Source organism: Carcharhinus amblyrhynchos, chromosome 2 (assembly GCF_965287045.1).
Source record: "Carcharhinus amblyrhynchos chromosome 2, sCarAmb.v2.hapA, whole genome shotgun sequence".
Classification (NCBI taxonomy): Eukaryota; Metazoa; Chordata; class Chondrichthyes; order Carcharhiniformes; family Carcharhinidae; genus Carcharhinus; species Carcharhinus amblyrhynchos.
The window spans coordinates 79,898,195-79,922,222 of NC_137325.1; the positions used below are offsets into that span (position 1 = coordinate 79,898,195).

At 39.6% G+C, this 24,028-nt stretch overlaps 1 protein-coding gene across 1 annotated transcript in view; it reads right to left on the reverse strand.

The window, feature by feature from the left end:
- Positions 1–24,028, reverse strand: part of col1a2 (collagen, type I, alpha 2) — a 373,471-nt gene that overhangs the window by 36,168 nt on the left and 313,275 nt on the right. Inside the window, exons 2-10 of the mRNA XM_080207925.1 lie at positions 9,512–9,557; positions 9,161–9,238; positions 7,113–7,163; positions 4,896–4,940; positions 4,683–4,736; positions 4,527–4,580; positions 2,840–2,893; positions 2,626–2,679; positions 2,460–2,513 (exon numbers count right to left, since the gene is read on the reverse strand). Of these exons, the coding sequence (XP_080064051.1) occupies positions 2,460–2,513; positions 2,626–2,679; positions 2,840–2,893; positions 4,527–4,580; positions 4,683–4,736; positions 4,896–4,940; positions 7,113–7,163; positions 9,161–9,238; positions 9,512–9,557 (490 nt within the window). The remainder of the gene's footprint in view (positions 1–2,459; positions 2,514–2,625; positions 2,680–2,839; positions 2,894–4,526; positions 4,581–4,682; positions 4,737–4,895; positions 4,941–7,112; positions 7,164–9,160; positions 9,239–9,511; positions 9,558–24,028) is intronic.

The window sequence follows — 24,028 nt, forward strand, 5'->3', positions numbered from 1 at the left end:
TACTCTGCATAATGTGTATAGTATCATCTTCATAAAACTGAAGGATATTGATGTAAATTTCTCTGGCCTGTCATGATACTATACTGTAGCAATCTTTTCATGTTTGCCCAAAGGCTGAACCAAAAGGCTTGATAAAAATAAGCGTGGGGTGGGGAAGGAAGAAGAAAGATTTGCCCTTATCAAACAAAAGCAAAGAAATGTTTATGCAGTGTACCTGGATTCAGTTTTAGTAAACATTTGCTTCTTCAAATTATCAGAAATATGATTCAAAGCAGAAATAATACCAGATTCTTACTATCTGCCATGATCATTGTTAAATCTCCAATTGCTGAGGATTCTTCAATTGAATTATGATATGTAAATTTTGAAACTTCTGGGATGATTTAATAGAAAATAAGCATTTCTGGTTCTTGTAGAAAGTTGCCATCTGTATAACATCAAGTTATCTAAAAGAAATCATTAACTATAGAATGCTGAAATTTCATGATCCCAAAGTTGGCCTTAATTTGGGATGGGGTACCCGGAAGTGATGGTGGCAGGACATTGAACGCAATCTTCCAGGAGGCAACTAATTAAGAAGCCCCTTCTGGAAGTCCCATCCAATTAAGGATGGTGGGCAGACCAAGCAAGTACAAGGTCCAATCAGAAGGCCTGCAATACTATCTGGCTGGTAGCCACATTGGGAGAGGTGGGCGATGCTGAGACAGGGAGGAAATCTTGAAGATGCCTCAAAATGTAACATTGTGAGACATTAAAAAATCAAGCATTGGCACAACTGTCAGGCTGATGATGTTGTGCAGCAGAAACTCCATTGATTGAGGCAATTGAAAGGAGGTTTCAATGGCTCCCAGTCTGCTATCAAGAAGACACTTCTGGGTCACTTCTGGGCTCTGAGTGGGGTGTGCATCCACCATGGGTAAGAAATTGGAAGGGGGAGGATGAGGGGGGAGGCAGGGAGAGAGTGCTATCACTTTTCCCTCTAATTGCCTAACCACTGTTGACTGCTCATGGGCAACCTGCATCCATGGTGTTGGGTAGCCAGAGAATTACGTCTGGCATGTGTGTTGGAGAACTATTTTGGTTGTTGCATGGTGAACTTAAATATATATTTAAAGTATGTCCCCTGTTTACTGCAGTTTCAAAACCCCAAAGCAGCTTCCAATGTCTTAAAGTTACGATGAAAACAGCAAACATTTGATTTGTATCATTTACCATGTTCTGCCAGGTGAACAATTAATGGCCCTAAAGTTATCAATCAGTTTCTCGTTTCTGCTCTGGGATATACACGGCTATGAAGCTAAAATGTGTTTCCTTTTGACAAAGAATGAATCATTGCTCTCACAGTACAGTAACTTCTCACATATGTGCTGCAGAAAGAACATTTGGCATCTCAAACCACAACTATGGGGAATAATTAAACAAAGCAGTTTCTGGCCATATTTGGCACTGTACTCTTTTGTATGAGTCACAGCCACATAATTTAATTCTGTTTAACAATGTGCATTGTGTCTGATAACCTCCAGCCAGGCTCCAATTCCTGGGATATTAGGCAAAATCACAGCTATTTATCTCTGTTTTATTTGTATGATTGTTCCTTGATATTAATCAGTCTTGTCCAATGGGTGTCTTTATAATTGAGAATCATGAAGCCTTTAATTTTGGGACTGGCATGGAAATTGAAGAGGAAATCTGCTCAACCAAGTGCTTTATGAACCCTTTATGCAATAGTGTTAGCTGCAAATGACTGCCTTAACTCTCAGTACTTTATGGCATATTTTAGTATGACACACATTCAATGTAACACTGATGTTGCTTAATAGGATGCTGTGGCATATGAAAGGCTAGTTGTTACAGTATAATAACAATGCTATCAATGTAATTAAAAAGGTGTAGCTTAGACATATAGAGGAAAGAACTACATGCATGACCTAAACTAAGAGCTTAGATATCCATTGTAAGAGATCTACATCAGTATTCGGATCTGGAAGTGAGCAGTACTGAACAATTCAGACATAATAAGATTGAAAATGACAAGAAATGACCTCCTCAGTTTTAGCTGAATTATCAGTGTAGGAAGATTTGCACTGTGGGGTCCATGTGACAAAATTCTAAACCTGCCCTTTACAAGGAATCTTACAATTTGAGTAATCTGTATTCTCCTTCATGGACTGCAGTTGTATTTTCTGGTCCTGGACATTCTAATTTCCCAGTGAAATGAGTGTGATAGTGCACATTCAGTTTTATACTCATGTCTAGTTTTCACTAATATTTGAAATGTCAGAAATGACACCTAAAATGTGTAAACAGCTAAACATGCACAGAAAACATTAATGGTTTTCTGTTTAATTTCCTGGTATATTGGTTATATGTTGAAATTTAGAAAAAAAATGTTTAATATACTTCCCAACTAATATTTTAAAACTCAGACTGTAACTTGATCATTGCTGTATATTTCTTACCTTCTCACCAGCGACACCAGGCTCTCCCTTAATTCCATCCAAACCATTGAAACCCTGTTGTAAAGTGGAAGATAATGAAACATGTCAGTTAAACATATAGGGCTAATTATTTACTGGGGTAGAAAAAAAGTTATCAAAGGTATCAAAAATGAAATTGCCGACTCACTCGGTGTCCTTTCCTGCCAGGGAGACCAGGGGTTCCTGGGAAACCACGAGCACCCTATGTAAAGGAAGCAGAGAAAACAACCCAATCATCAAACTGTTGCTCTGGTTGTTTAGTAAAAAAGTATGAAATAAATATTTGCATTGAACTGAAAGATCAGTGCCTTCAGGTGATAATAGATTGCACAGATAAAACCTCATGTGGCAGTATCACTTACCTGAGGTCCAGCAATACCACGATCACCAGGTTTGCCAGGTTTGCCATTTGAACCCTGTTAGAGAAAAGTCAAATATTTTTAATATTAATACTGCATCCATTAAAGAAGAGATACACATATATTTGTACAATAAGGTAATTGTAATTCAGGTATGTGAAGCATGCTTCTACATGGTAAAATATATAGTTAACGTATTTACTTCTGGTACATTTACAACTATTGATATAAGTAGGATGTTCATACGTTAAGCATTTTTGAATTGTTTGCAGCTGGGTGAATAGATTTTCAGGACCATATACCAAAATGCTAACATCCAACATGGTGGATCCAAATGCCTTTTTGATCTCTAGATCAGATGATAGCTGAATTCATTTTTTTTGGAGGCAAACTGAAGGGAAATTCCTAAAACTGTATCCTGGACAGATAGGTCTCAAATATGCCACTGGGTTACTTCTGATCTCATCTAGACCCACTTGCAGAGAGGAACTAAGCTTGTTTGTCTTTAATGAGGAGGCTGATTTGAATTTCTCAGGTGCTCATCAGCATTATGGTGGTTATAGAAACCAATAAGCACTGGCAACAGATGACTAGCTATTCTTTTGATCAGGGTAACATGAGGTGGGTTGGGGGGCAGGGGGATGCAGTGACAAAACTGGCTTATAGTGAACTGCCACTTTTTAGTTTCCATCAACTTGTGAAAATATTGCTAAGATTTTTCATTTCAAACCAAATAAAAGTAATCGTAAGACCACGAAATGAGTCACCAAAGAGTCTGTACTATCATTCTGGAAACTATTGAAAAGGAGGTCAGGAGTGATTAAAAATTAGCTGCTAATTTGTACTTCTGGCAGAGACCAATTTCCCCCGTAACATTAATTAACTTATTGTTTGATGAGATTCTAAGAGGGCAGATGTTTGTCAGTCACAGAAAGGAAAAATGATATATGTGTTGGTAACGCTGTCAATCTATCTTATTGCAAAATACCTTTGGAGGGGAATTTTCCCATCCCACCTGCCATGGGAATCATAGCGGGTAGGGAGGTGGGGATGGGGGGCGCAGACCATGCAAAGGTCCATGGACCTCGAGCCGGATTTTCTGGTTTTGGGGTGAGTGCAGCCGCAAAATCCCACCCCTTGACGATTCCTTACATTTCAGTGTAAGCTCTTATCTTTGGCACAAAGGAGAAAACGAAACACCAAGCGGTTGCAGATTTCTATTGATGGAACTATCTCCAAGTCAAAGCTGCAGAGCTATTTGACAACATACTAATTCTTTGAAGTATGCCATTTAGCATAAAGAAAAATCACTACGATAGGTCTAACATCGTAACTCTGATGGTTCAGAAACAGTTTCTATGAATTCAATTTTGCACTTGAAATTCAACAAATTTCTAACAGGGTGAGGAAGTGTGTGGCGTTCTCAATTTGCAGTTCAGAATTATCCAAATATCCAGCTCTAGTTTATAGAGACTTCCTTCAATTATTCAGAACTTAACTCTATTTTATTTTCTCTGGACACTGCCATTGCTTGGCAACAAAACATGACTGATAACCAATTTCAGATAGGGTGAGGCATCCCAATGAGTGATGTTATCTGATTGATACATATAGTTGTGATTCAGGGAGCTGAGAACATTTAAAAATGTTGCCATGGTTCCTATTTTACTTCTTCATAATCTATACTTACATCTTCACCAGGTTTTCCAGGTACACCTTGAGGACCACGAGGACCAGCTAGACCCTAGTGAGTAGAGACGAAAAGATAATCAAACTCATTATGAAAAGAATCACAAATTACTTAAGCTGCCACGAAATGAAACTGCTGATTCAAACGTGTACTTACAGATGCACCAGCTTCACCTGGAACGCCTGGAATTCCTGGGGGGCCAGGGGAACCCTGGAAGTGAACACATGCATTTGATTCAAGATTTTTTGGAAGTGAGATATCTAAAATAATCATTAAACACGGTAATTCCAAATGGAGGTAGTACAATGTGTTGCATAGTTTCAATAATAAATGAGCACGAGAAAAATATCAAAAAGTTGTAAAACTTACAGGGGCACCAGGGGCTCCTTGTGGGCCTTTTGGTCCCATTGGTCCCTGAAGAAATAAAGAGCATATTGGAATTAGTACATACAATGCTAATCAGTATCAAAACAGCAAGGTAAGCTTTCAAAACAGAAACACAATATAGTTGGAGGCAAGACAGATAAAATTGGGGTGATGATGATGACTTACAAACAATTCATATTATTATATTTTTGACTGTCTTTAGACTTTAGTCTTCACAAACTGATGGCACTTAGCAGAAATTTATTCCATAGTGAATTGGATATTAGGTGATCATTTAACTGAATTGAAAGTATTTAAAAGATAAGGATCCTGATGAAAAGTCACAAGATAACTGTTTCTCTCTCCATCGTTGCTGACAGGTCAGCTGAGTCCTGCGTTTTCTGTTTTTATTTCAGATTTCCAGCATCTGCAGTATTTTCCTATTTGTTAGCTGTATTTTCATTTGTTTATGTTTCAAACAAGTTAACCTACATTTACATATTTAATTCTCTACCAGTTAAAAGTAAAGATGAACATTTAGATCTATATAAGGCTTTATTGTGCCTTGCAAACATCTCGAGGAGCCTCACAATGAGTTACACTTAAGTGCAGTGAGTTCTAATTTGGATAAAAGTTACAGCCAATTATTCTCACCAAAAGGTGAGATGAGTAATCAGTTTGTTAATTTCTGGGTCACCTGAAGTGCCCCATCTTCAACAATGTAACACCCAATAGTACTGCCCCAAGTCTGAGCTTATATTTTTGCTGAAATGCTGGAATGGATCTTAAACATTCTGATAGAGGTGACTGCCAACTATCCAAAGCTCACAATGGGGAGTGGAGATCAAAAGAAATGTGTATGTTAACAGGGAACTGTCCAAAATAAAGTGACAAAGGAAAATGTCGTTAACTGTGTTCTAATCATAATTTGTTCACTGTCGCAAAATGAAAATAGAAACAAATCTTCCGCTAACAAGGCGAGAACAAGCTGTGTGAGATATTTTTATTCATGCTCCTCTACTTTATCTTTATTTTGCCAGTGGTTTCTTGACCATTGTTAAGTTTTGATTTAAATTAATTCTACTAAACTAACCTAAGTGGAGAAAAACAAAGTGAGTGAAAATACCCAATATATTCCTTAATGGCCATCGCCTTCTGCCTTAGTTTGGAGGGGCATTACAGGGTTTGTTATGTTTTATGTGCTTGGGAAGATTTAGCGAAACACTATCATGATCAATTTAATGTCAGAAATAAGGAATTTATAGAAAATTTATTATTAAATTTTAAGTCAGTGGGAACCTGCTATTTGAATTTCTTCTTGGAAACAGAGTTGTGAAAACCCAACATTTTCTTTGCCTACGTATCACTGAATTAGTGTCCAACCTGTTTCAAATTCTGAATTTTGTGTTATAATATGGAGCTGTTCCTGGAAACATTTGTAACTCACATCATTAGACTAATTACTTGGAGAGGCATTCGATATGAGTCTAGGACAAAATGGCGAATAAGCATGCTGGGGAGATACCGTACTAAAAGTGATGGCATTGTCTGTAGGTCTTTTCTTCACACCTCAAAATAAATAGTCTGGGGAATAGTTCATATTGAAATGTTTCCTTACATTCAGCCATCATATTAAAGATTAATTATAAAGTGACTTAATGTTATTGGACAACTGGCAATTCCTTGATACAACATGGATTAAAGACGATCTTGGTAATAACAAGATGCTGTAACAGCTTAAGTTCACCCTTTCAACTATATTCTGGTGTTTTTCATGTATATTTTGCTGTTTCTAATGCTTCCTTATATTAAAAAAATTCTATCACTTGCACTCTTTAAAGCTAGAGGCCGAATCTCTGTTCCCTGCAGCCAGACCAGAGAATCCTACTGGTGTGAATGGCTGGAAAATTTCAGCCAATGTACGGTTTCAGTTTTTTTAAGTAATACTTTCAAATAATACATGATTCATTTTCTGGATGCTTAAATGAAATAAGAACATTCAGATACAGAATGACGTAAAGACTATTCCTTCAATCCTACTGTCTCAGTGATCAGCCACACTTGTCAGAAATGTAGGCTGAATAATCATAGCTACAATCTTGTAACTTTACCAAGGCTGTACAATCTCTTCAAATGTGGCTTCCACATTGGGGGAGTAGGATCTTGAAATTTACCATACTGTGTTGTGAAATGATTGAGAAAGGGGTTGTAAATGCATACCAGGATTCCTGGTGTCATCTCATCCCGTTTAATGTACTGAGCAGCAAAGCTCTGAGAAAAAAACAGATATGTTATTATTTTAAGAGAGGACTGAACTGATTATTAACTTATATGCAGTCATTGAAATATTTATTATTAAAAGCATCAGGTCTACACTGATTAAAGAATGTTGCAGAGACAGGCATGCATGTACAGTTTGTCCATGTTAAAAACCAATAATATATAGATAAGTAATAGTAACCGCTCTCATTCACTCCCTCCACCACCGACGTACAGTGGCAGCCGTGTATACAATCTACAAGATACACTGCAGCAACTTACCAAGGGTCCTCCAACTGCACCTTCCAAACCCACAACCTCTACTACTTAGATTGGACAAGGGCAGCAGATACATGGGGACATCATCACCTGCAAATATTCCTCCAAGCCTGAGTTGAAAATACATTGCTGCTTCTTCACTGTTTTTGAGTCAAAATCCCAGAACTCACTCCCTAATAGCACTGTGGATGTGTAGCTACACCACATTAACTGCAACGGTTCAAGAAGGCAGTTCACCACCACCTTCTTGAGGACAATTAGGATGTGCAAGAAATACTGGCCTAGCCAGCGATGCCATATCCCATGAAAGAATAAAATAGAACCTACACAAAACTCTTTCAGTGAATAAAGCTGCCATCCTAATTAACTAGTTGTTTACAAGGACAGGACTGGGAATGAGGTAGTGAAAAAAGACAGAAAAATTGAACTATTTTTTACATTTATCACTGTTCTTATTTTCCTTATCAATAATTTTTAAATATTCAATTGTTATGAATCAAAGTAAAAAAACATACTTGTATGTAAATTATAACACACTGTTGCTTTATGGAGTAGGAAAGTTCTATGCCGGATTTCTGTGTCCTTGAGTTCTATTGACTTTGGGTGAAAGTTTCTGGTCCCACCCGTTGCTGGAGGGACCAGAAACTCCTGGCCCCAGTTTCATTTCCTGGGCTATGTTGAACTCAGTTAAGGTGAATATGGGGGAAACACAAAAATTATTTCCACTGTCTGCAGGTTAATAAAGAGAAAACAAACCAATTAAATTCTAGTTTCTTTTCAGTAACTTGTGTCCACATTTGCCTCCTTCTCTCACTGCATTCACCTCCCATCTCCCCCAGCTAGAAGGATATGTCTGGGTGAATGCAGGATGGGATTGGGTTGTGATGTTCCTACTTTGCATTATACTTCTGACACAGTCTTTAAAAGATACAAGAGTTGGTGTCTGGATAAGGCGCTGCATAATTGTCAATACAGCCCATTTTTTTGTTATCAATAAGCTCTCATTAAAACATTAAATTTTACTGTGCTAACTGCACAGGAAAAGTAACTGCAATGAATAAACTAAGGGTGGGATATTCATTCTTCTCCATGGTGGGAAGCTGTGCGTCTCTCACTGGTGGCAGGATCTTATGGTCCTGCCGTTGTCAATGGGACTTCCCATCGAGCACGGGCAGCACAGTGGCACAGTGGTTAGCACTGCTGCCTCATGGCGCCAGGGACCTGGGTTCAATTTTCAGTTTGGGTCACTGACTGTGCAGAGTCTGCATGTTCTCCCCGTGTCTGAGTGGGTTTCCTTTGAGTGCTCCAGCTTCCTTCCACAGTCTGAAAGATGTGCTGGTTAGATGCATTGGCCATGCTAAATCCTCCCTCAGTGCACCCAAACAGGTGCTGGAGCATGGTGACTAGGGGATTTTCATGGTAACTTCATTGTAGTTTTAATGTAAGCCTAGTTGTGACACTAATAAATAAACTTTAAACTCATCACCAGGAAACTCTTGGCGGGGTTATGCTGCCAACAGAACCATAAGATTCCGCTGGTGTAAAGGCTAGCGAGAATTCAGCATAAGTATTTTTCTTAATGTTATTGGTGAAAGGGAGAGCAGTGGAGATGGACTATATGCTTTTGTTAGTTAGTACTACTTACATATATTAATAGTAAATGACTTTGGTCTTAATTATTGGTCTAATAATTGACAGAAGCAGCTAAATTTTAAATCAGCTAAACTTACTTCGCCGGGTGGGCCTGGTGGTCCTGGAAGGCCTGGTGTTCCTGGTAATCCATCCTTGCCATCTGGTCCTTGAGGGCCCTATGACAGAAAGTATTTAAATTGTGAATAAGCACCATTGGCAATTTGTTAAAAAAAGGAAATGTTTAGGTTTAGCAATTTAGTCAATATAGTAGAGAGATAATACATTTTAATTTCAGTTAATATATTAATCAATATAGTATTATGAGCAGAAAACAAAACTAGAAAAACCTGACAATATTCTACGGCAACACTATTATCTCCAAACAAGTTCAACTAATCTTGTAATTAAAAAAAAAAGCTGGTGTAAACTCAGAATTTAAGTATAATTACCCTGTCTCCTTCTGGACCTTGATTGCCAGGGGGTCCTTGTGGTCCCTATAAACATGAGTATTTAAATCAAGTTAGATATACAAAGATGTGACGTAGTCCCAAATGATTATAAGATTGATACATTACACTTTGCCTGGACTCGTGTGTGATAGGACCCTATTATAGATAGATGGGCAGAGGTACTTAAACCGTGGTCTTTCATAATCTCGAGGCATCCCAAAGCACTTCACAGTCAATGAAGTACTTTGATTATATAATGGTGATTATATTGCAAATGTAGGGAAACTTGATGACCACTTTGTGCATAGCAAGCTCCCACAAGTGGCTGCAAGACAAATGATCTGGAAATCTATTTTGCTGACATTAATTGAGGGATAAATATTGGGCCAGAATATTTGAGGGGTTTCTCAAATTTTCTTTCAATATTCCCATAGTGGGCTGGATCCTCCAGCCTCCCAGCCACGTGTTTCTTGGTGGTGGCAGGTGGCATGCCGTTTGCTGGTGATGGGATTCTCTGGTCCCGCCACTGTCAATGGGGACTTTCATTGGAGCCACTCCATGCTGCTGGGAAAGCTGCGCGGGGATACACTTCTGGTGAGGCCAGAGAATTGCACTGGTGTGCTTGGCTGGAGAATTCAGGCCAATATGTCCTGGGAAGGCAGATGAGCCAAGTTTAACATTATTCATTTCTGACAGTCCAGCATTGCTTCAGTACTCCTCTGAAGTTTCAGTCTGGATCATGTGCTCAACCTTCTGCATTGGAGCTTTAACTTTACAACCTTCAGCCATGGGGGCAAAACTGCTACCATTGAACCAAAGCTGACACATAGCTGAAAAGACCTACAATGATCCCAGAAAATGCAAAAGAATTTTGCAAAAAAATTGCAAAGGATTTGGGAGGTGATGGTAAAGTGGTATTGTCTAGAGACCTAGAGGGACAGGGCTCTGAGGACCTGGGTTTGATTCCCAACATGATAAATGGTGATACTTCAATAAAAATCTGGAATTTAAAAGTCTATTGATGACCCATGAAACAATTGTTGATTATCGCAAAAACCCATCTGATTCACAAATGCCATTTAGGGAAGGAAATCTGACATCCTTATCTAATCTGGCCGATATGTAAGTCCAGACCCACAGCAATGTGGTTAACTTTTAAATGCCCTCTGAAATGACCTAGCAAACAGCTCAGTTCTAGGTCAATTAAGGATGGGCAATAAGTGCTAGCCCAGCCAGCATTACCCATATTACACAAAGGAATACAAGAAGGTCACTCAGAGAGACTGGGAAAAGAGAATTAACATAAATCCTTTAAAATCAAGCATGGATGAGTGCAGACTACTGAAATACAAATACAGTGATACAACAAGCTATAGTCTCAACCAGCACTTGACTACACTTCAATACTAATTAGACTTCAGACACTATAGAACATTTAACATATCCATTGGAAATTGCAACATCAATGTGTACATGTAAAGTTGTCTCACTGTATAAACTGAAAATGAGTTCAGAAGCAATGCAATTTTTTGCAGACTTATTTCCTTCATCTAAATAAAAAGCACAGTCTACATTCGAATGCTGCTTCCAACCTCCCTTTTCAACTTTGCCTACTGTCTCTCCCAGTTAATGTGTGAAGGTACTATGACAAGTGACAGAATGAAAAGCTGCCTAATTAAAAGATAGGCAAACAGGATAAGTTTGATAATGTAGTTGTTTGTATGTTCGCTTCACAGTAGCCAACCAGTCAAATGCTTATTCAGGGCTGCTTAGTACTGCTTTTTGCTTATTACACTAGAACATGGGGGTCAGTTAGCTCAGTTGGGGACTGGGGTGTATTATTGACCCCTTTAACTACATTTTGATTTAATGTTTTAAGTTTCCTTTTTGCTTTGCCTTTTGTTTTAGGTGGTTCCCTCCTTTTTGGGGGCTGACCCTTTTAACTTGTCCCTCAGTTTATTTGGTTTAGTTTATTTGTTTTGTCAAAAATAATAGTTAAGTCAGCTAGTTGGACAGCTGATGCATGGTGCAAAGCAACATCAACAGTGTGGGTTAAATTATTGTACTGGCTGAGGTTATTCATGAAGGCCTCACCTTCTCAACCTCACCTCTTGCTTGAGGTGTGGTGATGCTCATGTTAAATCACCAGCAGTCAGCTCCTATGGTCATCTGGGCCTATGGTGACTTACCTTAGCATCAGATCATATGTGAAAGGAATAGAGAAAGATTATGCAGCTTGGTCCATCACCAAGTTTTATTTCAGAGCCTCTTCGGTTGGTCAATGCTCAGCCAAGCAGCTCAATAAAACATTAACAATGAACATTATTTCATGGATGGAAGGAAATAAAGTAACATCATCGAATTATGAATTAATTTCCTGAGTGAAATAATATCTGCAATCCGTAAAAATCATACAGATAAATATCTGTGCTTCAGATTATCCTGCAATCAAAACTGGAGAAGGATGTATGATGTCTGCATCTCACAGCAAAAGGTTCCATGAGAAAAAAAGCATGTAAGAATCACAGTTGAAATCTTTGTGATAATCAAACAGAATTCCAGTGCTTGATTCTTAACTGCCTCTGAAATGGTCTGGTAAACACTCAGTTACATTCAAGAAGGTGGCTCACCACCACCCTCTCAAGGGCAATTAGGGATGTGCAATAACTGCTGGCCTACATCCCAAGAATGAATACAAAAAGAGTAATAGGTGTGAAGTTAAAGGGGAAGGGAGAAATGGGATAAACTGAATGGGACAAACAACTCACATGCAGCACACTTCAAATATTAGTGGAGCATCAACATCCATGTCCATAAGGATGTTGAATTTTTGTATTTTAATTTTTTGCTGTATCTTTGTTTTTATCAAATTGGTGGACACATAATGCAAACAACTAGGCAACAAAAATGGAATGTCATTTATGCCACATGAGTGTGGACATATGTATCTCATGAGTAAAATAGATTCCATAAAGTATGGGGAACACCATGAAGAAGATAATAATCATGGCTCGTGAATTGTGTCTACATTATACATTGATGTTGCAATTTCCAATGGGTATGTTAAATGTTCTATAGTTCCTGAAGTCTAATTAGTATTGAAATGTAGTCAAGTGCTGGTTGAGACTATAGCTTGTTGTCTCACTGTATTTGTATTTCAGTAGACTGCAGAAATACACCAATCCAGAGCTCACAATCACATAAAGAAAAAATGTCATTATACATACCATCAAATCTTGGTCAGTCTGCAAGAAGCAAGAGAAAACAAAATTGTTTAATTATCTTGTCTAACTCAAGTACAATAGAATTTCTAATGATTATGATTGTCAATACTTACCTCGCTTTCATATGTGTCTGTGGAAAAAGAGCAGGAAATAAGATATTAGTTATGAATTCATGACATATGTAACTGTAGTGTCAATTAATTGTACATTGTGTACACACACAACACTCCATATGAAAAGTATCAATCCTCTGGTTGATTCTGTGGTATTAATTAGCCAATATATAATTACAGTGAAAATGGCAGAATATTTTGTTAGATCATTACTTGCAGTGAATTTTTAATGGCATTTTACATATGATATGTGGTTTTGCTAAAAATAACAGTAAGATGTTCTCCCATATTTGAGGAGGTCCTGTGATATTTTTCAAAATGTACCAAATAAAAATGAAGTAAATAAAAATATATTTCTTACATTGATGAAGACATTTATCACCATAATTTTTTCAATAATAAACCACAGTAGAACTATGCTACGTCTGAATTCTGAGCTATGAACAACACCAATGAACACAGTGCTTTTAATGTAGTAGATTCCCAAGATGTTTCATAGGAGTACCAAAACAAAATCTGACAAATTTAATTCTTAGTAATTAATACTTTTTAATATGATAAATGACTTCTTAGAATCATAAATATTTTTTAAATGCAATATTGGATGTCTGCGCTGAATTTTGCATTCATAGATAAATGGAACACATTTGCATTTCAGGCATCCAGCATCAAGTTCTCCCGGATCAGGCATATCGGGGTCAGATGTAATGTAAGAATGTGGCTGAATCACAATGCCCACTGTCAGAAGTGAATCCCTGTTGTCCATAGCTAAACTTTGAGAAACGGGCTTGCCATCTATTGGAAAAATACACCAATTGTGCTCTTTGTATTTGGATGACAAGGTTGAGACCATCCAACCTAAGTTCATATATAATTCTTATTGTCAGTTCTTAAAAAAAACCTTTATCCTATCTTGTTGTACTGGAATTAGGAACAAAAATATGATATCTAATGTCACTCTACTATCATGCAGTGATTATTCTTTGGACTGTTTTATAAACTCATAATAATAGACCAAATGTACCAATTAAGGATATATCTTATTTATCCCCTTCCTCATCCAAATAGGATATCGCAGGAAACTTTTTTTTGTTGGTTCTCATTAAAGTAGGATTCGAGTGGAATAGAGCTAATCTCTGTAAATTAGAAGAGAAACTTATCTTCAGTTGAAGGGAAATGAGACTCATGTCCATTGTTGTCACTGTATCAATCAGCAGGTATGCTTTGCACCAAGTTTGCAGAGAGATTATTTTGGAATTGATTTTAAGAATTATTCCTAATGAATCTTATTATTTATCAGTATGGTGCATATTCACCTTGGTCTTGAAATTAGAGTATAAATAAGTTTAAATTTAAAAATGCAATTAAAAAGGATAAAAATTTAAAAAACGTATTTTAAAAATTCTCTCAAACGCCAATTTTAGTGAAGTAAAGGCTTCATATTGTCCCAGTGCACATTAATCAGAAATGTGAAAGAAAATTAAGCGAATGTCTTAATCATTGTTTATTTTTATTAATTTGCTTAATTAGATTAGCACTATTATTTTCTAGTATTTATACGTTAAGAACAAATGCGTAAATCTCTTTTAGGTAGTTAGTTATCTTATCGGCTTTCAGTTTGGGTTCCAGTTATATATTGACATTAACAGGTCAGTGACGCAGATGAAAGCAGAAGGTAAAAAGTGTGGTCTGGTGGACCAATTAAGGCTAGTGGTGTTAGGATCAAGGATGACAATCTGGCGACATTTCCTCCCTATGACTTTGGAGCCACCTTGTCGACGCTCCAATGATATCACCAGACTGCTGACACACAAAACCCACCAACAAGGCAGAGGTTTCAACACCTCCTTGCTCTTAATTTCCTGCACTTTCATTCATTCAACGCTGTTAGCTAGACCTGCTGCAACAGGAGATAGGTGATGGCGAGTGGCCACAAATCACAAACCGTGTATATATATGGTTTTTGTCTCCTTAGAAATGCTGCCAGACCTACTGAGATTTTCCAGCGTTTTCAGTTTTGGTTTCATGTATATATACACAAATGCACTAAAATCAAATTATTCATAAAAAAGGCTTAACAGTACAAACTTGCTTGACCTTTTAGTGAGTATATCGGCTAGCTTCGTGGTGGCAATGTTATATGAGTATAGAACTATACACTTCAAACAATGGTAGAGAAATGATATTTTAAAAAATATTTCTACCATATTTATGATGAAGCATGATATTTATAATGTGGATCATATAACACTGAGATAGAAATTATTTGATTATTCGTTTGCCTTTATATGAGGACAGGTAAGCAAGCACTGGCAGCAGATGCATATTAATCACTCTGATAAGTGCTTTAATAAATGATGTGGTAAACCATCTAGCTGCCTTGCACAGCCGAAGATTATCTTTACAGCTCCCTAAAAAAGACGGCCCAAAAAATGAGAACGGCCGAGTAAGAAATCCCTTAAACAAACTAAAATGGAAAGAATGATTCCTCTGACTTTCGCCAGGGCCAAATCAGCACCTACTTCAAATTACCAGTAGGAGGCTCCAAAGGACTAGCGTTGGTTTCAGATCTTTCCACTCACAGTCTACATATATATGTGTCTATATAGGGAGGTGTGGTCAATTTACATCTATACGTTGCAGGCATATATATATACATAATGTAAATCACATTGCAGGCAATATAATCTGCCAAATACGTTAAAAAGCCCAAACGCATTTGTTATTAATTAGAAAAATGCCACCACGTATGTTTCGCCGCTGTACAATTGGGGTTTTTTTTGGGAGCTGGACCGAGGCTCTGCAGATGTATTATCATTCCTGCCAATGATCAAACCTGCTGACCTCCCCCACATTGCCACCAACACACCCGCTCAGTAAAACCACGCCCTCTGAGTGGATTTAAGATTTTAGAAACCGCCCGTCGTGTGGGCACTTTCTAAACTGCACTGCCTCTTCCCCAGAGAGCAACATGAGAGTGGGCAGTGCTTTTAACAAAAAAAAACCCAGGCGCACGGAACACACAGCTCAGAACCCTGACAGCAACCTCGCCGATTCTCCAGTCATACCAAAGATATGGGAAATGAGAACAAACACCCTTAAAAAACTATTTGTAAAACTCAGTAAAGCGGTCTTCACTGCAGTCTGGGCAGAACAATGAGCCAAAGCGCCCAACACAAGTGTAAGGACTACCGCGAGGTGGCGACACAGCAAAATATTCGCCACATTCCCCCCTCCTCCCCCGTTTAGCCCAGCATTTATCACTGAAATCATAACTTATATCAATTTTAAAAAGTCCACCCTTCCCTCCCAGACTACATACTTTCCTATTTATTTGTATCTAAAAATTGACCACAGATTCTTGTATCACCTGGGCCCCAATGGAACAGAATAAGTGGCATAGATCTAATTTAAGGATGAAACATACTAAATGCACCCGCACTCGTTTTCGGTGAAAAGCTCAACGCTTGTGCGAGCCACACCTTTAAATACTTAAAATACACGGCAACTTTAAAGCAACTATTTCTGTATATATTTTATGAAATAAGCAAGGTGCGATTCTTCGCTATTGTAGTGCCTTACTTGTTTAAGAGAGATTGTTCATTGCAAATTACTGGATTCGTAGCGGGTCAAACTTTATTTGTCTTGTTTCACAGCTATACTTTTTGATAAGTTTGAACTTCGGGTTTCTGAAAGAATCTGGCATGCCTTATCTTACTGGGCTGCAGCGTCTAAACAAACATACACATTATATTGTCAGATTTAAAAGGGGCACTTACATTCATCTTCATTTTGGCCTCTTGCAACGAACGTCGTTACTGCAAGCAGCAACAAAATCCGTGTATCCACAAAGCTGAGCATGTCTAAATGTTAGACATGCAGACTCCTTGTGAAAAATAGCCCAGCCTTTTTACCCAGCAAGCATAAAACAGAGGTGATGATAACTCCAGACTTTACAGAACCCTCCTGCCGTATCTTCAGCGTGATGTACCCTTCTTATAGTACAGGAGGATCCCTGTCCGCGTGTCAGGACATCCCCTCAGCCAATAGAAACTCTACGGCCCAATGCTATCAACCCCAACAGGTCCATTGGAGGAGCATGCGGCCAGCCTGCCAGAGGAATACTGGCACAGCATCACTGCAGTGACGACTCCACAAACACTTAATTAAATCCAGCCCTCTGCCTCCTCGGGTCAGTCTTTGCGAACTGTCTTGGGGTATTTAATATCTGCCCCCACCTTGATGGTTACCTTGTCAGCAAACTGCTAGCACTAACCAAGCGAGACTGTTGGGGGGGGGGGGGGGGAAGCAAAGGGAGCAAAGTTTGTCTCCGAACTCGAGGAACAGAACATTGTAACAGTTTGCTTTGGGTACAAATTCGATCTTTTCGGCAGCAAAAGCTTAACGATCGTCTCAGTTACTTGTATCGGAAAGAACGGGTATCTGTGCTAACTACGGGGCAGTTATTAAATTGCAGTGGATTTAGTCGAAACTTCGACACTTATTTCAATGAGAAGGAAGAACTACGAAATCAAAAGGATGATAATTTAAGCTCCACGCCCTTTGCCCGAGAGTTCACGGTGCTCCCTTCTTTCAACCCAGCCACTTTTAACAAGGTTCTTAAAACACCTTGCTTTTGTTTTAGATTCCTAAAAGGTTTCATAACCTGCTCAAGGGTAACGATTGTATACAGACCGCTAACGGCAGGGGTTCAGATTACATTGTGAAGGAACAGAGACAACCGAAAGATTATTTAAGTACATTGCAGAGAGATAGATGCTTACTACCACGCTTGAAAATCACCCTGAAGGATATGAGAAATAAGTGTATCCCTGTACAATAAACCATATCTGACAAAATGAAACATGCATGGTACCATCTAATGTAAAAAACACACGCTTTCTTTTGTTTGAATCCACATTTAATTTACATCAATGTCGTTTCTGAGTGTTTGTCGCAATGCAGTTGTAAGATTACACAGGACCATAATGAACTGTCACCGAATGTACATGAAGTCCCTTCATCAGCTACAATAGGAGTGAGGAACATTTCGTCTCTCTCTGTACAAAATGTCATTTAGTTAAAGGATCAGGTGACGCTGGTTGTCTCTGTGAATAAAACGATTAATTCAGTAAGCTTCCACCACTAGTGTCTTCTGAAAAGCTTACAAAACTTTTTAACAGCAATGTCAAAGTTGTCCGTTCATCCTTTTGCCTCCGAAAGTTAGCGCCATGCAGAATTGTCCCCGCTATAGTAGTGTTGCAAGTCTTATCATTGCTAAACCGAGAAGGGTTTCATTCTCATCAGAACCCAGCCTTCATCTAAAGTGTACTCGTGGCTTAGCGGAAACGCATTCAATTGTGTCAGTTTCTTAAAAAAAAGTGATGGAATTGCCATTCCAGTTCCAAATTCAAGTTTCATCACACGAAGGCAGTTATACTTGCGATGGGGGTGGGGGAAGGTCGGAGAGTGGGGGTGGTGCTATGCTTACAGAAGGTTTTCACATATTTTCTAAAGACAGTGACTGTCCAAAATTATATAACCATACAACCTGTCTATTGCTGACTTCGTGCTGGTTTCAGTATCTATGCAGATTAATTTCACCACTTCACATTATCTTCTATTCAAACTGATTTGAAAATGTTACATTTAAAATGCAGTGTTAATTGTAATCGTGGCTGAGGTTTTCTCTCCCCAGATGACCAGATACTGTGCTCTTATCTGCAGCTAAGAGCTGTAGACAATGCCACATACTCACATTCCTTTTGTGTCTATTGAATTGTACGTCAGTCAGACCAAGTCATTCAAACGTCAAACAAAAAACGCCGGATAACCGAGTAACTTAGTGATTTTACAATCGCACATTTATCAGTAACATTTTGTACATCTCCGGAACCACTTGTCTATTTTGGTGAAGATGGAGACAGTGCGAGAGTCCAAATTGCCTTTGGAAACTTTCTCATTTGGAGGAAAGTAGCGTTGGCTGTAGTTTGGTGATGGTCACCCAGCCTTATCGGCAAATTCTTAACACAGACTAGCGCCTAAAGGGAACAAAAACTCCGCTCATATTTCATTGGAAAAGAGACACAGGGCAAGAGAAATCATGTTCAGACAAACAGAAGTAGCAGGCGGCAGCAGCACCCCTTCTTGCCGAGTAGTTCTCTTATCTAAAATGTAAAGATGTTAGCCAGATGTGAACTTGGGTCGGGGGCCATATATTCATGTTGACGGGATTTCACCTATGTTATCAGGCAGCGAGATCACATTGCTTTAATCACGGTTATTTCTAAATGATCCGGGATACTAAGCTTGAATTATGGAGACAATGGGAATATCGGCTGTTTTTTTCCCCAGCCGTACCCGAGTCAGCATTTCATCCCTTATGCACATCTGGACATGCTTTTAAAATGACTATGATCCGCAGGGAAAGATAGGCTCTCTCCAGCAATACAATTAGAAGGAAGCGCCTTCCATTTTGCAAGAAAGAGCCTCAGTGATCTGTAGCTGTCGGTGATCACATTTTGTGAATATTCTTGAAGTTCGAACTGGTCTTGGATGAAAAATTCTGATCAAGAAAAAGTTCGACAAGTCTATCTTTGTTAACAGTAACGTTGTAACCGTGAAACTATTAACGATTTTGAATTTAATGTTTTATTGCATCACGTAACCCAATGTTTCTTTACACCATCTTTAGATCAATGCTGAAAAGGGCCGAATTCCACTTGAAGTAAAACATTCGCAAACAGTAAAAATTTCAATCTGCCAGCAGTGACCCTCAGCTTGCAGTGAGTTGTCAGTTTAACTCTCACGCTGTCTACTGTGGTGTTCTCATGAAGTTCAAAGCCTCAAGGACAGCACCTCATCTTTTGCTAAGACAGATTACAGACTTCTGACTCGGAAAAATATCTGGAATTAAGAACCTACTGATGACCTTGAAACCATTGTCGATTGTCAGTAAAACCTATCTGGTTCACTAATGTTCTCACCTAAGGAAGGAAATGAAATCTGCAGTCCTTACCTGGCCCAGCCTACATGTGACTCCACACCCATAGCAATGTAATTGATGCTCAACTGCCCTCCAAGGGCAACTAGGGATGGGCAATAAATGCTGGCCCAGTCAGTGATGCCCATGTCCCACAAATGCATTAAAAAAATGTGTTTATTGATTTCAGACCTTAATCTCTGCTTTTCCATTTTGCTTCCTTCCCTTTGTGTGTATCAGCCTTTCTCTTGCTGTTCTCATTTTTGCTTTTGGTAGCTGTTCATTACTCTGCAATCTAAACCTCCATTGAACACATCTTTTGTTTCTTCATTTGTCTCATTACTATTCCCACTGGCACTCCATTTCCAATTCTCTTCTAATGTCTCCAGTCTTTTGCCCTATCACATCTTCCCTTCTGATCTTTTTTCATTTCACCAACTACATTTTGAACTTTTTGCGATTTCTGATGACAGGTCTCAGCCTGAAATGTTAACTCAGTTTCTCTCTTCACAGATAATACCAGACCTGCTGAGTATTTCCAGTATTTTCCTTTTTGACCTTTGCATCAGTCTTCCCTGACCAGTCAATCCCTTGACAGTGAATACATTCACTACTGGAGGATTGTTGAAAAAAACACTGGAAAGTAATCTCTGAAATCTTCAAGATAATATCGACGTCTGTAAAACCTAACTGATAGTATCAGATCTGCTCTTCCACCGGTTTGTAGGCACTCCAATCCAAGAATCCAACAAAATAGTAATTTTATCGTGTACGTAATGCTTACAGAAAAATAAAATCCCCTATCTCTGAATTTACCCATTGTACTTGTCCGTATTGTTCTTAAACCCATCTGAGCCCTCTGCTGCAGTGATACATGAGTTCTAGGCATGTCAATAGTGCTAAGTTGCATTGTAATATCATGAGTCCCTTGGAATCAATGGGACTGAGTCTTGTTGCAGAGCTGCTGAACACTGAGAGGACATTTCAGTAAGCTGTTTGATCACTATAGGTGCACAAGGAGCCTGGTCCTATATCTTTACAAATTAATGAACGGGCATTGAAGAAACTGGCTGTAAAGACCCCATGATCTCGCATGTAGAGAAAAATTGGCACCATAAAAGCCATAGACAAGTTTCTGAGAGGAGGCAAATCCTTTATGGGCTGCTTCTCCAATTAATAATATCTGTTCCTTTGTGAATGTGTGCTGAACGAGTCAGTCTCAACAGCACAACAATTGTTACTAACATACCTGTATTCAGTTCCTTATCAACAGTCTTATCATTGACCAGTTACCATCATCCTTCTCTGATTGCAAAGTAGTGAAGCACACTACATGATACCACAATTTGCAAGAGAATGCTAGACAATATCCCTTAACCTGGATGAGTAACGGATAAATGGAAATTAACTATTACCCCTGTCTCTGATCCCTACCATAATCTCTGCTTTCCAAACACCAAATCCATCCCTCCCCTGGCAACTTCCTGTGGCTGAACCTAGCTGCCTGTAACCTTGGCATCATATTTGACCCTGAGACATGTTTCTGACCCCAAGTGCACACCATCACTACTGCAATTTATTTTCCTCTCTGTAATATTGTCCAACTCTATCCTTGCCTCAGCTTATCTACTCTGAAACCCTCACTCACCTTTTTACTACCTCTAGACTTGACCACTCCAACACCCCCCGGTTCGCCTTCCATGTTCTATTCTCCAGAAACTTGAGATCATCCAAATTTTTGTTACTTGTGTCCTAATGCACAGTAGGTCCTGTACGTTCCTATGTTTGCTGACTGCCTTTGCCTCCTAGTTAAGCAACACCCTGATTTGGAAATTTGTCCTTGTTTTCAAATTCCCCACGGTCTCCAGCTCCACAATCCTCTGAGATACCAGTAATTCAATAATTCTGGCTTCATGAACATCCCCAATTTTAACCACCCCACTATTGGTAGACATGCTTTTAAGTGCCTGGGCCCTAAGTTCTAGAATTCTCTCACTAAACCTCTCTGCCTCTCAACCTATTTTTGATAAACTCATTAAAATAATCCCTTAGACCAAGTTTTTGTTCATTTTGCCTAATATCTCCTTATATTGCTCAGTGTCAAATTTTGTTTTGTAATACACATAAGAACATAAGAAATAGGAGCAGGAGTAGGCCATCTAGCCCTTCGAGCCTGCCCCGCCATTCAATAAGATCATGGCTGATCTGTCGTGGCTCAGTTCCACATTCCCGCCCTCTCCCCATAACCCTTAATCCCCTCGCTTATCAAAAACCCATCAACCCGTGTCATAAAAGTATTTAGCGAGGCAGCCTCCACCACTTCAACGGGCAGAGAATTCCAGAGATTCACCACCCTTTGAGTGAAGAAGTTCCTCCTCAACTCCGTTCTAAACCGCCCCCCCTTTATCTTGAGGCTGTGCCCCCTAGTCCTACTGTCCTTTCTGAGCGGGAAGAGTCTCTCCACCTCTATCCTATCCATCCCATTCATCATCTTATACGTCTCAATGAGATCTCCCCTCATTCTTCTAAACTCTAACGAGTACAAGCCTAGTTTATTCAGCCTCTCCTCATAGCTCAACCCCCTCAACTCCAGTATCAGCCTAGTAAACCTCCTCTGCACTCCCTCCAAGGCCAAAATATCCTTGCATAAGTACGGCGAGCAAAGCTGCACACAGTACTCCAGCTGCGGCCTCACCAATGCCCTATACAGCTGCAGCAAGACCTCCCTACTTTTATATTCAATCCCCCTCGCTATGAAGGCCAGCATCCCATTCGCCTTCCTGACCACCTGCTGCACCTGTAGGCTGGGTTTTTGCGACTCATGCACAAGGACCCCGAGGACCCTCTGCACCGTTGCCTGCTGCAGTTTTTCGCCACGTAAGTAATAGTCCTTCCTACCATTATTCCTACCAAAGTGAACCACCTCGCACTTGCCAACATTAAATTCTATTTGCCAGTTCCTGGCCCATTCGTCCAGCCTATCTAGATCCTTGGTTAAAAAGGACAGTAGGAAGAGAGGTAATAAGCCGTGGATAACGAAGGAGGTGAAGGAAAGTGTTAAATTAAAAGCGGAGGAATTTAGAGTAGCTAAGAGTAGTGGGCGAGAAGAGGATTGGGAAAGGTTTAAATGTCAACAAAGATTGACAAAGAAGTTGATAAAGGAGGGTAGGAGAAGCTATGAGGCTGGGCGAGCACTTAATATAAAAAAGGATAGCAAGAGTTTTTATAAATATATAAAAAGGAAGAGGCTGGCTAGGGTGAACGTTGGTCCTTTAGAGGATGAGAAAGGGGAGCTAGTGGTAGGGGATGGGGATATGGCTAAGGTCTTGAATAACTTTTTTGTTTCTGTCTTCACGGAGGAGGACGTGAATAATTTGCCGGGTGTTAGCGATGGAAAGGTGGTAGGACTGGAGGGTCTTAATGACATTACTGTTACTAGAGAGGTGGTGCTCGACAGACTGGAGGGGCTGATTGTGGACAAGTCCCCAGGACCGGATGGAATGCATCCGAGGGTTCTGAAAGAAATGGCGGAGGTGATAGTGGATGCCTTGGTGGTTATTTTCCAGACGTCGCTGGATTCCGGGGAAGTGCCGGGTGATTGGAAAACGGCTAATGTTACGCCGTTGTTTAAGAAGGGTGCCAGGCAAAAGGCGGGGAATTATAGGCCAGTTAGTTTAACGTCTGTGGTAGGTAAAATGTTAGAATCCGTCATTAAGCAGGAAATTGCGAGGCATCTTGAAGGGAATTGCTTGATAGGGCGGACGCAGCACGGTTTCATTAAAGGGAAGTCGTGTCTGACAAATTTACTGGAGTTCTATGAGGATGTGTCTAGGGCAGTGGATAGAGGAGAGCCGGTGGATGTGGTCTTTCTGGATTTTCAGAAGGCGTTTGACAAAGTACCTCACAAGAGGTTATTGCAGAAGGTCAGGGGACATGGAGTTGGGGGTAGGGTGTTAGCGTGGATAGAGGATTGGTTGTCAAATAGGAGGCAGAGAGTGGGGGTCAATGGGTGCTATTCGGATTGGCGGTTGGTGACTAGTGGGGTGCCCCAGGGGTCGGTGCTGGGGCCTCAGCTATTTACCATTTATATAGATGATCTGGAGGAGGGAACCGAGTGCAGGGTGTCGAAATTTGCTGATGACACCAAGATTGGGGGAAAGGCAAATTGTGCGGAGGGTGTGGAGAGTCTGCAGAAGGA